General features: G+C 35.4%; 3 protein-coding genes across 3 annotated transcripts; 1 reads left to right on the top strand and 2 right to left on the bottom strand.

Moving 5' to 3' along the window:
* Positions 1 to 3,094: 3,094 nt before the first annotated feature.
* Positions 3,095 to 5,045, bottom strand: LOC110749796 (bidirectional sugar transporter SWEET1-like). Its single transcript, XM_021949980.2, has 6 exons — positions 4,783 to 5,045; positions 4,652 to 4,688; positions 4,379 to 4,474; positions 3,784 to 4,063; positions 3,577 to 3,696; positions 3,095 to 3,473 (listed from the first exon to the last, which is right to left on the bottom strand). Exons 1-6 carry the CDS (start codon positions 4,814 to 4,816, stop codon positions 3,261 to 3,263), a joined length of 780 nt encoding a protein of 259 aa, XP_021805672.1. The 5' UTR covers positions 4,817 to 5,045; the 3' UTR covers positions 3,095 to 3,260.
* Positions 5,046 to 9,000: 3,955 nt separating this feature from the next.
* Positions 9,001 to 10,307, bottom strand: LOC110749788 (bidirectional sugar transporter SWEET1-like). The gene is made up of 4 exons (XM_021949973.2): positions 10,162 to 10,307; positions 10,033 to 10,069; positions 9,833 to 9,934; positions 9,001 to 9,518 (listed from the first exon to the last, which is right to left on the bottom strand). Exons 1-4 carry the CDS (start codon positions 10,232 to 10,234, stop codon positions 9,311 to 9,313), a joined length of 420 nt encoding a protein of 139 aa, XP_021805665.2. The 5' UTR covers positions 10,235 to 10,307; the 3' UTR covers positions 9,001 to 9,310.
* Positions 10,308 to 16,834: 6,527 nt separating this feature from the next.
* Positions 16,835 to 17,392, top strand: LOC148291108 (uncharacterized). The gene has a single exon (XM_088245351.1). The coding sequence runs from the start codon at positions 16,835 to 16,837 to the stop codon at positions 17,390 to 17,392; it is 558 nt and encodes a 185-aa protein (XP_088101477.1).
* Positions 17,393 to 19,102: the final 1,710 nt, after the last annotated feature.

Consider the following 19,102-nt stretch of genomic DNA (forward strand, 5'->3'; position numbering starts at 1 on the left):
GAATTTGTGTCTCTATATCAGTGGCTAGTAGGTGATTTTCTAGTAGTGGGGATAACATATATGACAGTCTTAGGGATATTTATGATCGTCTTAGGGATAACATTTATGAGTTTAAAGTCTTCACTAGAGAGAATATTGGGTTGATTTTGAGAGAAATGCAGAGGATCATGGTTATTAGCTTCAAATGCAAATGATACTGATAGAATAATACACACTGTAAAAATCATTATAATCATCCGAGTGACCACAATTCTCCCCTTAAACTATCATTTCCATGGCTCTACGTACCCACAATTCATTGTTTCCATGAAAATAGAAAGAAAAAAAAAACAGCATTTATAGAGATATTAAAAAAGCTCTTAAATTATTTGATTTTATTATTAATTAATTAGGATACATTATTTATTCAAAAGAAGATTAAATATCTTTGAGATATCGGTGTTCACAAAAGGACTTGTATTGTATTGACATTTGTGTCTACACCAAAAGGGTCAATACAAACCCTTTTACGGACACCCATATCCATACCCGTAGATTTTTTATATTAGTGCTTTGGTTGTCATAAGTATTCATTTAAGTGTGTAAAACTTAATTTTGGGCTTGCATTTGTTTAAATATCCTAATTGATTAAGGATAAAAGAATTAATACGAAAGTTTATTTGGTCTTTCGGTTGGTTGATGGGGAGATAAGGGGATACCTATTGTTGTTTCTTTGTCGGTTAAAAACCCACCTATAGATATAAGGCTTAATTAGATCCCTCCTAAACACAAGCACAAGCACTAAACACCATTCCGGTATTAGGGTGCATAAGAAGTGTAGAGAGGGGAGAATCGTACAAAGTGGTTGTATATGGCTATGCTCTTTCAAGCTTAGATAGGTCCCAAACTTCCATCCAAGCCTAAAGGCAGCAACAACAAAAAAAGAAGATATGCATATCATGTAGCTTGACCTAGCTAACATAAGTCTACCTCAGCTAAAATGCAGTCTTAGGCTTACTTAGGCTCCCTAGTGCTTGTCAAATTATGTCCCGATGTTCCGCTTTTGTTCAGCTTGACCTCACAATATTTTAGTGTGCCAAGTGCATTGGTACTTATCAACTATGTGTGGAAGCTTTTTTTCTATACAAACTCTAACACATTCCACCGAGTCCCCAAATTAACAAGTGATGTTGCTGTATTATATCCAAAACAAGCCCTATATGAAATGGACTTTAGAAACACATCTAAAGTCCATTTACAACATAACAAAGAGGATTCGAACTTCCTATAAATTACAAAATTGTCATCAATTTCTTAAAACAAATCCAATCCCAAAACATCATAAAAAAAAAACCAAAAACACTCAAAAGGGTATTAAAGTAATTTAATAATCAAAATTAAATTCAATAGGACCAGATGGCATTTTTTGAGTTTGTTTATATAAATTAAATGGTGTAGGGTTTATATATATCACTAGTGCTAAGAATGTGTATATAACTAAATATCTAGGGGGACCACGAGCCAGCCCTCTTAATTCTTCTTAATGAAAAAGACCGTTCTGCCAAGCCAAACTAAATTTTTCCGTGAGTCATATTAATCGCTTTCCATTTGACCTTTTGGTTTGTATTTTGACCCCTATGGTTTTGTATAAGACCTTTGGTTTTACACGTACAGAAATCTAGCTTTGATACTATGTTAAAAAGTTGATGTTGCACGTCAAATTTGACTCATTAATAATGGAGGAGTAACTCAACTCGTTATAAATTCTTGCAAAATTTCTAAACTTTCCAATGTATAACATTTCTTCATATGCTTACAATTATGAAATAATTTCGAGGAAATAAAAAGACAAGAAGACAGGTGATGAAATTGAGATGTGAGTTTGTCTCGTTATGCTGACTGTTCACATGCACTCTAGAGTTTGGACCATGACCATGACACGACTGCATGGCGCAATCCGTTTCCGTCCGTAATGTGGACTCGTGTCTTTGTCTGCGACGTTAATTATCTCTATACGTGTTCCAAATGGAAACGAAAGTTTTCTCTGTCAAGTAACAAGCTCAAGCAATGCTCTAATAATAATCGAGCAAAATCATGCATCTGTATCCATCAAATCATTGGTTTGTAATAATATTCAATCTCTTTCTAATTCGATCGGCCATGTCATCATTAGTAGGAAGCAAAGCCTTAGCCAACTACAACAGAGCATGCATAAATTGGAGTCACTCTCCGATCTTTGGACCATAACACAACTCCACGGCAATACCACTGCTCACAATTAATGTCCAACGGCTATGCTTTGGACCCAAGGTTACTGACCCCCCTCTAAGAGAGTAGAAGTTTCACGGTACCGGGGGCTCTACGCGACATTACGCTCTTACGTGATGTTTACTAATTCATAATTAGAGCGAATATGAATTGGAGTGCGCGTGAATGAGAGTGACCTTGAACTGGAGTCACTCCAAGATATTAGAGCATTCACAATGGACTCCCTAAACTACCTTCTTAGACAAATTTTAGGGAGGAATTATAAAAATGCAACTCCAACCATGCTCCCTATCCACCTCCTAAAATAGGGAGTTCTCTAGGAGCTCCTAAATCTGAGGAGAGAGAAAGGACTCCTAGTGACTCCCTATAATTTAATGCTGTTTTATTTAATGAGTATTTCAAACCTTTATTTAATGCTAACTAATTTTTATTTTATTTTTTAATAGAGATGGACCAATAAAAAAAGAGTTATAGCATTTATGACTCTCCAAATTAGGGAGTATGGTTGGAGTTGAAATTTTTAGAGAGCTCCTAAAATAGCTTTCTTATATTTTTAGCTAAATTTTAGCTAAGAAATAGAGAGCATCATTGTGGATGCTCTTACCGTTGAAGTATTTACTAATTGTACAGTGATCGAAGTAGTCAGTTAATGCGGTACATCAAATAAGACTACTAAATCACCCTACATATCCAATGGAAAAATCACATTAATGAAGTGCATAAAAGCTTAGTGCAATTAATCCACAAGAACAAATCCAGGAAAAGAGAGAGAGAGAGAGAGAAATAATCTACAAGAAATGTAATTGGTCACTCATAAAAGCAGCATTTATATATGCAAGACCAGAAATGAAAATTTCAACATTTGAGTAAATCTAATTCCATTGGGCGTTCTCATTACACATTAGCTGGAATTGGAGCTACAAACAAGACTTCAAACAAGAAATTAAAAATTACAGTTTGTGATCATGCCATACGTGGCATTAACCCAAGTGAAGGAAGCAGACAGAGTACGTCTAGGGCTGCACATCTCGAGCACCATTGATGGCAATGGATTGCTTTGATTGGTGGGGCTTTGCAACGCCCATCTCCATTGATTCATCAGCAGTAGCAGCAGTAGTAGTAGAACTGGGCTTCTTGGTACTGCCCGTGCTTCCCTTGCTGTCACGGTAGATGAAGTACAAGACCAGCTGCAGTGCCCCTAGGCCGCTTCCAAATCCATTTGGCACCTGCACACACCATAACATTTCTCCACACATCAGATTATTTAACTTCTAATTTCAATTTAATCACATCTTAATTTTGGTTTTAGTCAATTACGAAAGTACTTACAGCGACAAAAGGGTCATGGCCAAGTAGGCCAAAGATGAACCATGAAGTGCCACATAAGAAGGAGAAAAGTGACAGAAAAAATGGCATAAATTCCACACTCTTGGTTTTGATCACTGTGCTCTGCAAACACATTTTTAAACACATCATTAATACAATAATTAATCTCAACCCACTGCATTAACCCTTAATTATGAATATTAAACTCACCATAATTGCGAGAGGTGAGCCATACATGATGATTGAGAATACGGTGGCTGCAAGCCCACAGAAGAGCTTCCTGGCCTTACCGTGCAGAGCAAAGACTGAGACCAAAGCCACAGTGGAGAAGATAGCAAGCACAAAGGTGAAGAGGCCAAGAATCTTGGCCTTCTCTCTCTTGGGGGAAAATATGATGAAGATCAACACATATATTGCTTCAATGGCTGCACCAGTACCATTGATGGTTGAGACCAAGATGTTGTTTGGGGACACAAAGGGCAGGCCATACCTATTTTTTTATTAATATCATGCAGATCAAGCATTAGTTAGTTTTATTGAACAAAATTAATTCCAAGAACCAACATTTGATCAATTCCAAGAAGATGGAGGCAAATGAAAGAAAGATCAAACCAAAAACAATTGGAACAGTGAAAAAAACAGAGCAGAAACAGGGGCAAAAGTGTCATTTTATCCCATGTCAGTAACGAAGAGACAGAAAACCATTGTGATTAAGCCGCAAGGTGAGAAGGGTAAAAAGGTCAAGAAAGAAATGAAAGAGAGAAAAATATATAGAAAGCGGTTGAAGGAGCGAGAAGCATTATACCAAGCGGAGAGGAGGCAGTTGAGCAAAGTCATGACGTACGGAATGCCTGAGAACTGCTCTGTGCTTCTCTTCTGTATGATCCTCTTGAATGTGATGCTATTATAAAACCAAAATCACTCCATAAATTCCAGAGAAAATTCAAGAAACACAGTAAAGATTCAAGCTTTTTGAACTATGCAGATTGTACGGAAAACCCATCTAAAGAAATGATCTTTAGACCCAAAAAGCAACTCCATTTGAGAGAGAGAGAGAGAGAGAGAGAGAGAGAGATACATGGGAGCCAAGAAGAGGAACAGAGCAGTGGCATTTCCTGTAGAAAAGAAGAGGAAACCATAAACAGAGCAACTAGACACACATACCTCAAAAAGAATTGATATGAAAGAAACCCAGTTGAGAAAACTCACCAACGACTCCAAAGCAGACCTTGAGAATATGCATTGTTTTCCGATCTTTTTCACACCAAATCTTGAAAGGAAAGAAAGAAAAGAAGAGGGACCCGGATGAGGAAAAGCCCTTGGAGAACCAAAAACTGGACTGAAAAAGAAAAGAGAGAGAAGATTATCGAAAGAAGAGCAAGTTGTGTCTTCAGAAAATGGCAAATGGGGTTTTGAGAGAGAGGGACGAGAAGCGCTTCGGTTTTTATAGGAAAAAAAACAGAGAATACTGAAATGTATGAATTCTTCATTTTTTATTTGGCGAAGAGGCTCTTAATATTTTATTTTGCCAGTGGCTAGGGGAAGCCCGGGCAGGAAAGGGCCTAGGCCCGCGTGACGGCTCGCGCGCAAGGGCAAGTCCGGGCAAGGTGTGGTGCCCACCAACCCAGGCAAGCTCACAGGTAAATTCAGCCCGTTCTGCTGCCTAGGCAAGTGACATAATACTGACATCAGCAGCCAATTAAAATAATAAAAAATAAAAAATAAAAAAATTCAAAAAAAAACCCAAAAAATTCAAATTTTTTTTATTTTTTATAAATACCTAGTTATATGCTTTACTTCCCACACCAAAACCTTAAACCCTATCAAAATTAATCGGTTATATATAAAAAATAAAAATACTTTCTTTGCCATGGGTGGAAACACACTTTACCTTTTGCAAGGGCTGGCACTATTCATGTGAATAGTAACAGTCATTGCCTCCTCTTGTCCTTTGTCATGGTAAATAAGTGGAAGTGTTTTTACAGTTGCAGAAAGTTGACAATTTAGAATATATTCGCATGCCTACTATGTACAACAAATAACTGTGGGTAACTGGAGATGGGGTAAAATGGTAAATCACTAAAAATATGTAACTTGTTTTAAAGGACTAAAATATCGACAAAAAATAAGGAATAAAATCTTGATAATATCAACGAAATATTGACGTTGATAATTTCTCTCACACTTCACCAACACTAGGCCAAAATACCGTTATAATATCGAGATGATAGAGACAGTGAAAATTTTGAAGAGTTATTTACACTAACACCTCTTGAAATTTCATGTGTTTTCACAAAAATCCCTAAGGTCTCAAAAATTACACGCACACCCACTGAGGTTTCAGTTTGAGTAAGCAGACGAGGGCTGGAGAGAAGATGACGACGCATAGTTGAAACCCTAACACTAGCGTGTGTCTGTCCTTGCTATCGAGAGAGAATCCTTGGCATCAATATTATTGTTACTTGCTTTTTCTTATAAAATGGTGTGAAGTTGAAAGCAGTAGTATGATATGAACAGCGGGCATATAAATGCTTCAAGTTTTGGGTTAAAATTTAATTTTCCATATAAATTAAATTAAAGAAATTAATTCTGTGATTCATTTGTAAGAATGATTATTTTATCACGCGATCCTGTTATACCACACTATTACTATGCAAACACTAATAACCTCATAATTCTTGCGTAAAATACTTTGGATGAGTAATTCTTGTACACCTTTTTCCACTTCTTTGTCTCTTTATTTTGCCTTTTATTTTATTTTTTTGGTTACGAACTAGTTAGTCATCTAATAGTAGTTCTCTCAGCTTTCCCTATTATTCTATTGTACTCTTTCTCTCTGAAGCTAACTTGCAACGTTTAGGGTTTCCAGCGCCGCTGGCCTTCTGAGGGGAGGAGGCTCCTCCTCCTCTCCTCCCTTTCCCTCTCCTTCCTTGGGAGGAGACATGTGCAACTCTGCTGATTTGTGTGGGGTTTGATTTCTCCTCTTTTGTGGCTATGGTGGTGCATTCTTTGTCCAGTTGGTGGTGGCAGCGGCAATGACAACTTTTGTTCGTGTTTTTTTTGTATTTTGTGTTGATTTCGTATTGGGACGAGTTCGGTTGGTTAACTATTCTCGCCCCTTATTTTTTATCCTAGTTTTGTATTGTTCTTTGCCCTTCGTATTTTGCAATGAAAACATTTCGACCAAAAGAAAATAAATAGTAGTTCTCTCATTTAATTAGTTCATATCTCAAATTCGAAGTCTCCCTACGCGTAAAATTAAAATAAAAAAAAAAAAAAAAAAAAAAATCTCTTTTCGATTTAGTCTTCAATAACCAGTACGAGGTAGAACCAAAGTGAAAGGACTAAATTGCAACTTGACAATAAGACGAAGAATGCTAAATATGAGGTCTTGATTTATTCACTTGCTTGCAACAAAATGCTCCACGGTATCGGCTGAATATTGGCGAGTCCTATATCAAATCAAATGTCCTTCCACAAAATTGTGACCTAAAGTCTTAAAAAGAAGTCAAAGATAACATCAAATTTTAAGCACAAGTTTGGTTTTTAGCGACCACCAATACAAAATTTGTATTTGCATTCTCGATCATACTGTGATGTGTAAAATGACCAATCAATATATTTCATGAGATTATATAACACATGCTTTCAATGCCAAATAATGTGCATTAAATTTACCCCCACCCCCACCACTCTAAAATGGGTTTTGATTCACTTTGGTTGTTTTTGGATGGACGGTGCCATTTCAAGGCAGGTTTGTTGTTTAGTCCATCCTATAATTCCTAAAGGACGGTGCCCGATGTATGTCATCTCTAGCTGAACCCTGTTAGTTACTGTCACACGTCAAGTCCTGCTGAGCAGGACTTTTTGTTTTTGTTTTTTTTCTTTATCTTCTTTTAAGAAAGAGATCGCTAAGAGTGGTTTATAGTATTTATCACTCCACCTGAGGTTTTAAGTTCGATTCATTCTTTTTCTTTATCGCTTGTTTAAATGTATATATACTACTAAAACCTTTTATTAATCTCCTTTTCATTGATATTTTTCTCTTGAGGAGAATGTATTGAGTAGCTATCATCCTTGAAGCAAAGACGTTAAGCAGAAATAGCTGTATTACAATCATTTCATCTTATGAATATACGACTTATTGGAGAAAAGGGTCGATAAGGCCAACAAATTTGGCTTTCAAATAGGACAGCAAGTTGTCCCATAGCACTTTGTATCATGTGGGTTAGCGTTACGATCGTTTTCTTATCGACTGTCATCTATCACAAAGTATCAGAAGTTGTCAATTTGGTGAAGTTTTCTTAGAAAATCATGAGTCGACGAAAAAACTGCGTTGTCTCAAATAATATCACGATGGTAAATCTGCATAACTGAATTTGGCTCTATGAGTTAGCAACATGTGTAGGAGACAGAGAGTAATGAGCTAGCAAGATATTTCTTGCAATATATTCCAAAGTATATATATATAGAAATTGGAAACTTGATGAGTTACCAAGATTTCTTCCCAAGTATAGGAATTTGATAGTTGATAACTTGATGATCTTGAACTAGTTTAAAAGCTTAAATAAACCATTTTTTGTTGCTAGTACTTACTTATTCAGTGTTTTTTTAACTCTTCAGTCAAGTAGGTAGTCAGAAGTTGATTTTATTTATTGTAAAAAAAAAAAAAAAACACTTGGTTGATTTTATTTAATGTGAAAATAAATAGTAAAAAAATAATCAATTCAATGACTGAGAAGATGATATCAAACACATTTGTAAGTAATTAATTAACTATTGTCTATGACGTGATTGATATTTTCCACTATTAGAATGAGGAAACATTCACTCATATACGTGGATTGGTTATTCACATAATATCGTATTTAGTACCACACAATAATTACTCAACAACGAGGGAAAAAAGAAGATAGAATCTTGTGTAGACATAATTATAGGTACACAAATGATAGAACGGTGGCACATGAGCAAGGGAATTCGAAAAAAGAATCCAAGCTTTGGCTAGGAATAAGGATGTTAGGAATTGCTAATCCATCATGAACAAGGGGAATTCGAAAGAGGGACTTCGCCAAACAATCAACTATAAATATAAAGACTGCAAGTTGCAAGCAATATATATATAACCAACTCACAATTTCAGCTTTTAACAAATGACAATTAAAGGTGAGATTAGGCATGCAAGTTGCAACTAGGGATTAGGCATTAACTGGAATTAACTTTAGAATTAAGCAGTTTAGGTGAGATTACCATTATGCTTTAATTTTGCCAAAATTGTGAATTGGCAATACGTGAATGCAATGAAACTATAAGGACATTTTGCTCTATTTTTTATTATAGAATTTCTTACTTGTAAACATAAAAGGATAAATATTCTTACACGTAACCTAAAGTAATGGTGAGTGAGGTTGGATTGAATGCATGGAATGGTTCAAAAATAAAAATTAAACATAATATATAGAAATTAAGCATTTTCTTACACATAGAAAATGATTACGTTTAGTTTATTTTCTTCTCAAACTCTTTCGTTATATACTTAATAAAATCCTATACATTCCACTTAAATTCACTAGACTTTTTCTATTCCTAAATAGTCTTTTCAAATCTCAATTGAATACATTCATACGGATTAGTTCTCCACTTGTAGTTAAAGTTAGAGATCATCATTTGTGGCCCAAAGAAAAGTTATTTACAAAACCAATTACCTTCATTATATTTGTCAAATTTAATTCCCTAATTATGTGCTTAGGGTTTCTTTGATTTTCTTTGGGTTCTCGCGTTGCTTAAATGACAGCGCATAAGTGAGGAGCTCAAGAATTTGTTCCTTTTCCATCTTGGGAGCCAGTAGGAAGACGATCAACAAGTATATGGCTTCAATAGCTGCTCCGATAGTGTTGATGGTCGACACCAAAATGTTCTTTGGAGACACAAATGGCAGGCCGTACCTGTTGAATTGTTGCAAATACGAACTTGTTAATTCACTAAACTACGTAGGTCATGAAAATTTATTGGTGCACACACAAATACGGTAATTAATGCACTCTTATCAAACTTATGCTTAGAATGCGACGTACGAAGATGAACTTAATCAATGTCCCATATTATATTCATTCCATATGATAAGTCATCACCTTCTGTATTATTTGGAAGAAGAGATGAAGACAATGAATAAGAGATTGAACTTTGTATTGCTTAGAGACCAAAATATTTAATGAAAGTACCATGCACTGATCAAAGCCCAAGAAACAAAAAGACATACCAAGCCGCTGAAAGGAGCAAAGTCATGAGGTAGGGAATGCCCGAGAGGTACTCCTCTGTGAACTTATTCTTCTTCTTCTTCATGATCCTCTTCAATGTAGTCCTATTAGTATTAAACCAAAATCCTTAATTCAAATTAAAACATGATTTTACCTAAATGATTTTAAGCTTTGACAATATCTAAGCGTACGTAATGCATACATTGGCATCACGAAGAGGAAGAAAGCGATCGCATTTCCTGCATCAAAGTAAAGAGGCATAAATCGATAAACAAAATCCGAGGAACAATCTAAGGTTGAAGAAAAGAAAAAAAGGAACTGAAAACCCCACCAAAGACTACTCGGAACAAGAACTTGAAAATATTCATGAAGTCTTTGACACCAAACATTCTGAAAGACAGCATGCAGTTAAGAAAGGAGAGAAGAGATAAAGCCCTGAGCCTGAGAAGGAAAATCCATTGTGGAAGAGATTGTGAAGCCATTTATACGCTTAAATTAATGAGAGAATAAATAAAGAAAAATAACAAAATATATAACAAGAGCAAGCCAGAGAGCTTTTCCGTTGAGAGATTGCCCCCATGCAAAACTAGTGCCTGCCTACCTACCGCTGACTAGCATAACTCCTACGCAACTCAACTCTTTACCGTTGAGAGATTGCCCAAATTGTGACACATTTTCGGTTGCAACAAAATTGCGACTTTACCTAGTGTGAATCGAGTGAACTAGCTATGACATTCTTACATAGCTAGTGGCATTTTAATTCCGAATTAACATGTCGTGTCGTGTCATTCGGTTTATAAATTTTTCTTTAACTTTTTTTTTTCCGCTCATACAAATAATAACAAAATACCAGAAGCTGTAAATTTTAGTATCTTACAAAACCATAAAAGCTTGTCATTTAATATAATTAGATATAGGATTAAATTAATTATATTTTCTGGTGCCAAGAGATTGAATATTGAATGATTACTTTCAAGAACATTCCAATTCTAGTAGTGTTTGGACAATATTCGTAGTGGGATTTCTGTTTGGCGAAGAGCAAATCAAGGAAGCATATCCTCGACTCATCCAGGGTGTGTGGGTCCCTTCCCTAGAAGCACCCAAATATATGGCCAAAAAAATTAGATTTGTGCTTGGACTTGAAACATTGAATGATGGCTCTCTACTTATAATCAAGGTATTAAATATCGATAATATCCCCGATATTATTCTGATAATATCTGATTTTTGGGGGTCTGATATTTTAACAACTAATCATAGTGTTATCGTCAATATATCGATATTATCCCGATATTATCAGAAAGATATTTTCAACATTTTTATGAATGATTTGGGCAATATATCAAGATATTATTGATAATATCCCGATACGAAATCCAAAAATATTTATATACATGGTATTTGTGAAAACCATTTTACTCCTTCAACACCTTAACCACCATATCACTTATGTTTTTGTGAAAATACTAAAATATTTATATATATACATGGTTTTGTTTTGAATTCTTTTTGCAAGAAACAAATTTTCACATGAAATGAGTAGTAACTATGGTTATACTCATAACCAACCATTTCCCTACCATTCATATCCCATTCCTGTTGGGATGAAATCAAGCGACTCATGGGAAGAATCCGAGACTCAATCTTCAAATGATTTTGCTTATGGACAACGTCAACCAATCTCGGATCCATATGGGTGGCATGTTAACAATTACATGCAAAACTATTTTAGGAATTTATCATTTGATGACTACTCTTCAAAATATACTTACTCTACACATAGAGATAATGAAGATAGTGAAAATTTTGAACCTCATAGGAACTCTATGTGGTACTAAGTCACTCATGTATCTTACCATGCAATGTATAAAGTGTAAAATATTGTAGTAATTCATTATATATAAATGATTATGGTGTGTTTAATCTTCTTTCATTAATTAACACATATTTTCTACACTTACGGTGTTTGCCAGCTCGCTATATAATCAACTTAAATCAGTTAAATCCATCATGCAATGCATTTCTTTCCAATTTTTTGTGATAAACTAATAGATAATTGACTAAATAAACATCCTGCAAAGTTTCAATAAAATTTTTCAAGTTTTTCTTACAATTTATGTGGTTTTTATTCAATTTTTTCCGATACCGATAATATCCCGATATTTCTTGCGATATTTCCGTGTTTTTTGACTTCTGATATTTCCGATACCTTCGATATTTAAGACCTTGCTTATAATCAAGTTCTAAAATATCGATAGTATCGGAAATATCGGTAGTCCAAAAACATGGAAATGTCGATGGAAATATCGGGATATTATTGGTATTGATAAAAATTGAATAAAAACCACGAAAATTGTAAGAAAAACTTGGAAATTTTTATTGAAACTTTGCAGGATGTTTATTTAGTCAATTATCTATTAGTTTATCACAAAACATTGGAAGGAAATGCATTGCATGATGGATTTAACTGATTTAAGTTGATTATATAGCAAGCCGGCAAACACTGTAAGTGTAGAAAATATGTAGTAATTAATGAAAGAAGATTAAACACACCATAATCATTTATATATAATGAATTACTACAATATTTTACACTTTATACGTTGCATGGTAAGATACATGAGTGACTTAGTACCACATAGAGTTCCTATGAGGTTCAAAATTTGTTTCTTGCAAAAAGAATTCAAAACAAAACCATGTATATATATATATATATATATATATAAATATTTTAGCATATTTTCACAAAAACATAAGTGATATGGTGGTTAAGGTGTTAAAGGAGTAAAATGGGAGGGGTTCGAATCCCCTTGGTGTTTTTTTCAATATCGAAATTTATCCTAGATAATAAATGTTAGTTTGCAGACATTTTAAAGATGTTATAAATATTACACGCCGAAAATATAATCACAAACACATCCTCAGCGAGATGGATAAGGCGCTGTGGCTGTTGACAGAGGGGGAGGGGTTTGAATCCCTCTATGCACAACAGGGGTGGCTTTTCAAAAAATTTCATATATTTTTTGGGTTTCGTATCACGATATTATTGATAATATCGCGATATATTGCCCAAATCATTCATGAAAATGTTGAAATTATCGTCATAACAAAATTTAATTTAATTCTCTTTCATTTTCAGCTGGAAAATTCAATTCCAACCAACGCAATTATTCAGTTTGGCACTGTCAGGCTGTTGTCATTTTGGTTTCAGGTGGATATAAGTGTACATCATTCATTTCGCAAGCTACATCACGCTATAACTCCTCCCACCCCCAAAACACAGATGAGATTGAATTCCAATTATTATTATTATTATTATTTATTTGTAAAATTATAAAGTACTTTCAGGTTTTTTTTATAAATTTTTTATAACATGATATTGTTTACCCTTTCTGGTTGTCCCTAAACCCTTAATTATCATTTATTTATGGTTCAAATTCCAGTAATGATATCAGAGGCAGACAAGGTCCAAGTCATAGAGTAATAGAGGTCGGTATTGAAGTTCTTTGAAGGCTGCATTGGCCTAAAGGGGAAGGAAGCTTGCATAATCTTTTACTGGTTTGAGAGTGCGCCACAGTGTGTTGTCGGGATATCTTAGCTATTACAGGATAGGAATGAATAAACTCCATGGCCGATACAATTCCAATTATTTTATCTGAACAACCACCTAGTAGGAAAATCAGAGTTAAATATGGACGAAACTACAAGTTATTAATGAGGTGTTTCTTTATTTATTGCAAGTTCATCTGAAATTTTAGCCGTTGTTGTGAGTGCCCTACGAGGTAGCTAGGTTAAGTGCGGCATGAAGGTTTCAAACATGGTAGTCAAATGCGATTTTTTTCTTGTTTTCCGAAATTTATGTGTTTCGTACGTTCAACTAGCAACATGGTGGCAGTTCATTTTTTCATGGTTGTATAATTATAAGTTTGCTTTTGTGTTTATAAATGGAAGGCAATGATGAGATACTTGGAAGTTACGTGATGCTTATGTTCATCTATAATATGGATATATAAATCAGAAACTTAATTTAGGGAAAGTGGTATGTGTTTTATACACTGAATTGAAAGACTCAAAAATGTCATTTCATTTTTGCAATTGCATTCTAATTACATTTAGATTAAATTTTATATAATTAATTGGGCATTTCTTTTTAGTTTATACAATTGACTTATTCTTGTACAATTAGGTTATTACCTTTCTTGATGTACACATATGTAACCCTATATATCTCTCCTTAGAGCACTTCCACCCGTTGTGCCATGGCAAAGTGCAAGGGCAAGTAAGGGTAGCAGCCCAAGCAAATTGCCTGTCACTTAATGAAAATTAAATCTTTGTACAGCCGACTTATCCAAATTTCATATCATCAATCTTCTTATTTTTAGATATGTATTCACGTTAATTTATAATTCCGCAAACAAGAAAAGGGGAAAAAAGAAGAAGAAGAAATTGACGTACAATACAAGAGCCATGCGACAAGATTGCCAACTTTTACCGGCCAAAACTTTTGCCTTGGCCGAATAATTTCATTATCACCGAAAGTGGTTTGTGCCTTATTATTAGTGGTGGCACAAAGTGTCATGTAAATTTAAATCCATGAAATGCAACAGCCTCACACTATTATAACCTCCCTTACCAAAACAAGTATTTTTTAGTGTTCTAGATTATGGAGGTTCCCACTATTAGACCTTCCCAATTGATCTAACCTCTTCTCTTATCCGAACGTTTGCACGTTATTACATGACGGACGCCATTGTAAATAGGGAGAAAAGCATAAATGGATAGTAAAAAATATATGATGAGATTTATATAGGATTTAGGGAAGGAAGATTGAGATATGAAAGATGCAGTGTTTTTGCATGAAACAAACAATCGAATTTTTGCATCCAATTTGCAAGTTGCAATTTGATGGGTGAGAGTGACAAGCTGAGAACTTTTCCAATTCACATCACCAAAACAACAGATAATTACGTAACTGAATTTTGTTATATATATAGAGATAACTTGGTCACTACTGAACCAGACTACCGTATCATCACGTCACATACGTACTGGTATTATTCTCTCTCTCTCTCTCTCTCTCTCTCTCTCTCTCTCATGCCAAGATTTTAACCCACACGACCCAATAACATATTATAGCCCATAAAGTTTGATCGGAAATTAGACTCTATCCAAATTCTTCGACTTTGATGACCCATTAACCTTTTCCAAACCTTATTCATATTATCCCGTATACAATAAAAATAATGAATACACAATAATAACTATAATTTTAATAATCATACTAAGTAATAATGATATAAAAAAAACAATAGATCCATTTTTCTTCTGAAAAAAAACACTAGACCCATTTTTTCTTCTTAATTTTAAGTTGAAATTTAAAAGATAAAAACCAATTGGTACACGTAAAAGCGCGTATACTATTTAGAGTCTAGTAAAAATAATAAGAATAATATGAAATTTCACTTTTTCTTTTGATAAAAAGAAATGACTTACTCAAAATTTTAAAAAAAAATGTTGTTCATGGATAGACGCAAATGTATTTATAAGAATTTTTCTTTAAAACTACTTTGGTTTCACCAAAAGTCAGTTTATGAAAACGAATAAGTTAAATTCGCATTTTTACCAATAGGGTGTTAGTTGGATTAGTCCAGACCTTGGAAGTGTACCCAAGTAGTCTTGAGTTCAAGCTCCCATAGTAGCTGTGTATGTGAGTGTCCCCCTTTTCCCTTCCTAACTTTGGCAACAACAAAAAATCAGCATTTTTCAATTCAATGGACCACTCCATGTATGGGTCAATGTCACTTTCCTCACAACAGTTTTTAGGCTTAACCAAAAGGAGTTATTAGTGGCACTCCAAAAAAATCATCATTCACTCCTTTAGTATTTCTTAGAGTGCTAGTAAATCACCTTTGTTGACAACTAAAGTACTATGCCAAAGTCAATATGTCACATTTTGTTTAACTGAAAACCTGAAGCTTTTTAAGGATTGAAGTATGTCAAAAGGTGGTTAACTTAAAAACCTCAGAGTATTCTAAAAAAAATATATCAGAGTAATATTAACCTTTAAATCACAAACCATCCAAAAAACAAAAAGTGTAAATGAAATGGAGAAAAATGATTTGGGAGTCCTTATCATGTTAACATTTAGGATTGATGGTCTTTACGCAAGTTGTAGTTGGAACTTGGAGCTCCATCTCTTTCCCTCTTCTAATAATTTTCTTCCATCGACTTCACTTGATGAACTTTCTTTTATATATAATTTCCTCAAAAAACATATAATAGATGTCATTTGCTTCGCAGAGGTTGTATCAAAATGTTCATAGAAAGAATCATCAGATGAGGAGGAGTTCATGAAATGTATCAAGTGTTGACGTGAGTCTCCTAATTAATCAAGGAGAATTATTTCATTGATTAATTAAGGGATTTACTTTCCCATTCCATTTAGTTGACAAATCTGTGTATAATTAGGAGATACTTTCCTAATCCCTGATAGTATCTTATTCCTTGTAAAGCACTCTGTAAACCCATATATATACCTCCTTATGGAGAAGAATAAAGTATCTGAACATATTGAAAACCCGTATTCATATTTTAGCATGGTATCAGAGCAATCGATCCTAGGTTGTCTCTAAATCCTCGTATTGAATTTCTCGAAACCCGAATCCCTCGTATCGAATTCCTTGAACCACGAACCCGTATCCTCGTATCCTGAATCCCTGAATCCTGAATCCTGAATCCTGAATCCTGAATCCCGAAACCCTGAATCCTGAAACTCTGAATCCTGAATCCCGAAACCCTAAACACACTCTGAATCCTGAATCCCGAAACCCTAAACACAACCCCGACACCCTACCCATTTTCCTTCCGCTGCCATGGATATCATTTCCCAAACCACCGAATCCACTTCCTCATCCCCCTAAATTGTTACTATTCAGAGTGACAACGCTCCGTTTCCTACCGGCATCACCTTGACAGAGACCAATTATGCCTTATGGTCTCAGGTCATGGAGTTATGTATTGCTAGTCGCGAAAAATTGGGGTACCTCACCGGCGACACTCCGCATCCCCCTAAGTCCTCCTCCACTTACAACCAATGGAGTACGGCGAACTTTCGGGTCAAAGGGTGGCTCATCGACTCCATGTCTCCAGACTTGATGGGTCGGTTCATCCGTTTTAGTACCGCCAAAGAAATCTGGGATGCCGTGAAGAAAACCTACTTTGATGGGGGGGATGAAACTTTTCTGTTTGATCTCAACAAACGGGCGTTCACCATTAAACAGAATGGTGCTCCCGTCCACAAATACTACAGCCAACTGCAGACCATCTTTCAGGAGATTGATCATCGCACCCCGAATCGCATGCACTGTGACGCCGACATCACTGAGCGCCAGACTGAACTGGATCGTCTTCGTGTTCACCTTTTCCTTGCCGGGCTCGATCCTCAGTTTGATCAAGTTCGGGGGGAGATCCTGCGCAAAGACCCCAAATTGGACCTTGACCAAACTTTTGCATATGTACGTCGCGAAGCTCAACAACGACTGACCATGGCCAGTGTTGTGTAGATTTAGCTCCACCAAAATGGATTAAGCTGCATCCTCAACTTGTGATACTCGCAAGTACACGAACCGTTGGTAGTATAGCATATGTAAGTGCGAGGTCGATTCCACAGGGATTGGTTGAATGATCCAATTTAGTTTCCCTACACAAAATAGAAACAAAAACAAAGAACATAAAACAAGTAAGAAAGAAATAAGTAACTCAAGCAAATAAGTTCCCAAGTTCAATTAGATTAACGGATTGATTCTAGCTAAAGTATGATTAAGCCATGGTGTGTGGTCATAACCTTGTGTTCCTAATTCCCTAATTTGATCATTTGTTGTCTAACCTAAAATTAAGCATTAGGAACCCATTAAGCATAGAAGAACATTTTAAACAACCAAGCATGTATCTAATCCCTGTTGTCGAATGTCCATACATACTCTTCCTATTCATAGTTCAATTTGAATTAAAGCATGGTGTATACTCTTAATTCAAACCAAGATAGCTAACATGCAAGCCTAAATGGTGATCAATCATTCAAACTAGCATATTAACTTATAAGCATAATGAATAAGAACAAAAATCATAATTGAAACTTGGAAACTAATTAAACTTGAATACTTAAGAAAGAATGTACATTACAAGAAAAATAAATTACAACTAAGAAAACATTAAAGAAAGCTAGAATTGAGAACTAGAAAGGAAAACTAAGAGAATTTGAGGGAGAGAAGGGAAGGGAGCTCTAGAGAAGTGTTTGAGAGCTCCCCCCCTTGGGGTGTGTTTACAAGCTTAGAGAACCTCCCTATTTATAGGCCTAGGGGAAGTGAAAATCTGAATTCAATATGGCTAATGCATACAACACTTGTTTTATAAAATCTGAAATGGTTGATGCACTTGTATTAGAAAATCTAAATTGGGTGATGCACTTGTATTAGAAAATCTTGAATTGGTTGATGCACTTCACCAATAGATCCCACCAGCAGCCCTAGCTCATCTTCATGTCACCATGACCAAGCTTCCAACCAGAAATGATAGCTCATACCTAGCTCACCATGACCAAGCATCCAACCAGCACATGCTGAGGTCAGCATGACCAGCAACTTCAAGGGCTTACAACTTGGGCTTCTCTTAATCAAATTAGAACTTTAAGCACTCGAAATTGAAGTTCAGAATGTCTTCTTTCCAGCCATATATCATTTGGGCCAATCCAAGGTCGGAGGAGGAAGTTAAGGCCAAAACAAATTGCTAACTCATTTTGCGCGCTGATAAAATCCATCCTGAGCATGGCTCTGTGTTTGCTAGGTAACAGACTCCATATTTATCCAATGGGGCTGAAGTTTGGATATGTTATAGTACACACCCATTGGAACAACTTTCATGAAGAATGCTACCTCATCCGAGCTGTGTAGGTTGCTGAAACAAAGCTTGCAATATGACCTACGGAACTGGACTGGCAGGGGGCTGTAGCCAAAATGAGTTTGTCTTTTAAGCTCTTCATCCATTCATCCAAATTAGGCCTTAACATGCTTGAATTGCATGAATTATGCTCTCTTGCTCTATTTGCCTACAAAACACATAAAGGGAGGCAAATAACTTAGAAATCTAAGAAACTAAGCAAAAGAAGTAAGTAATTAGGGCATGTATATGTATGAAATTATGAGCTTAACAGCCAGTACTCCAGACACTGTGGTTCTGGCCACTCAACGTCCGAGGGGCCCTCCACCCTCTACCGG

This window comes from Prunus avium, chromosome 8 (genome assembly GCF_965620075.1).
Source record: "Prunus avium chromosome 8, drPruAviu1.hap1.1, whole genome shotgun sequence".
Lineage (NCBI taxonomy): Eukaryota > Viridiplantae > Streptophyta > Magnoliopsida > Rosales > Rosaceae > Prunus > Prunus avium.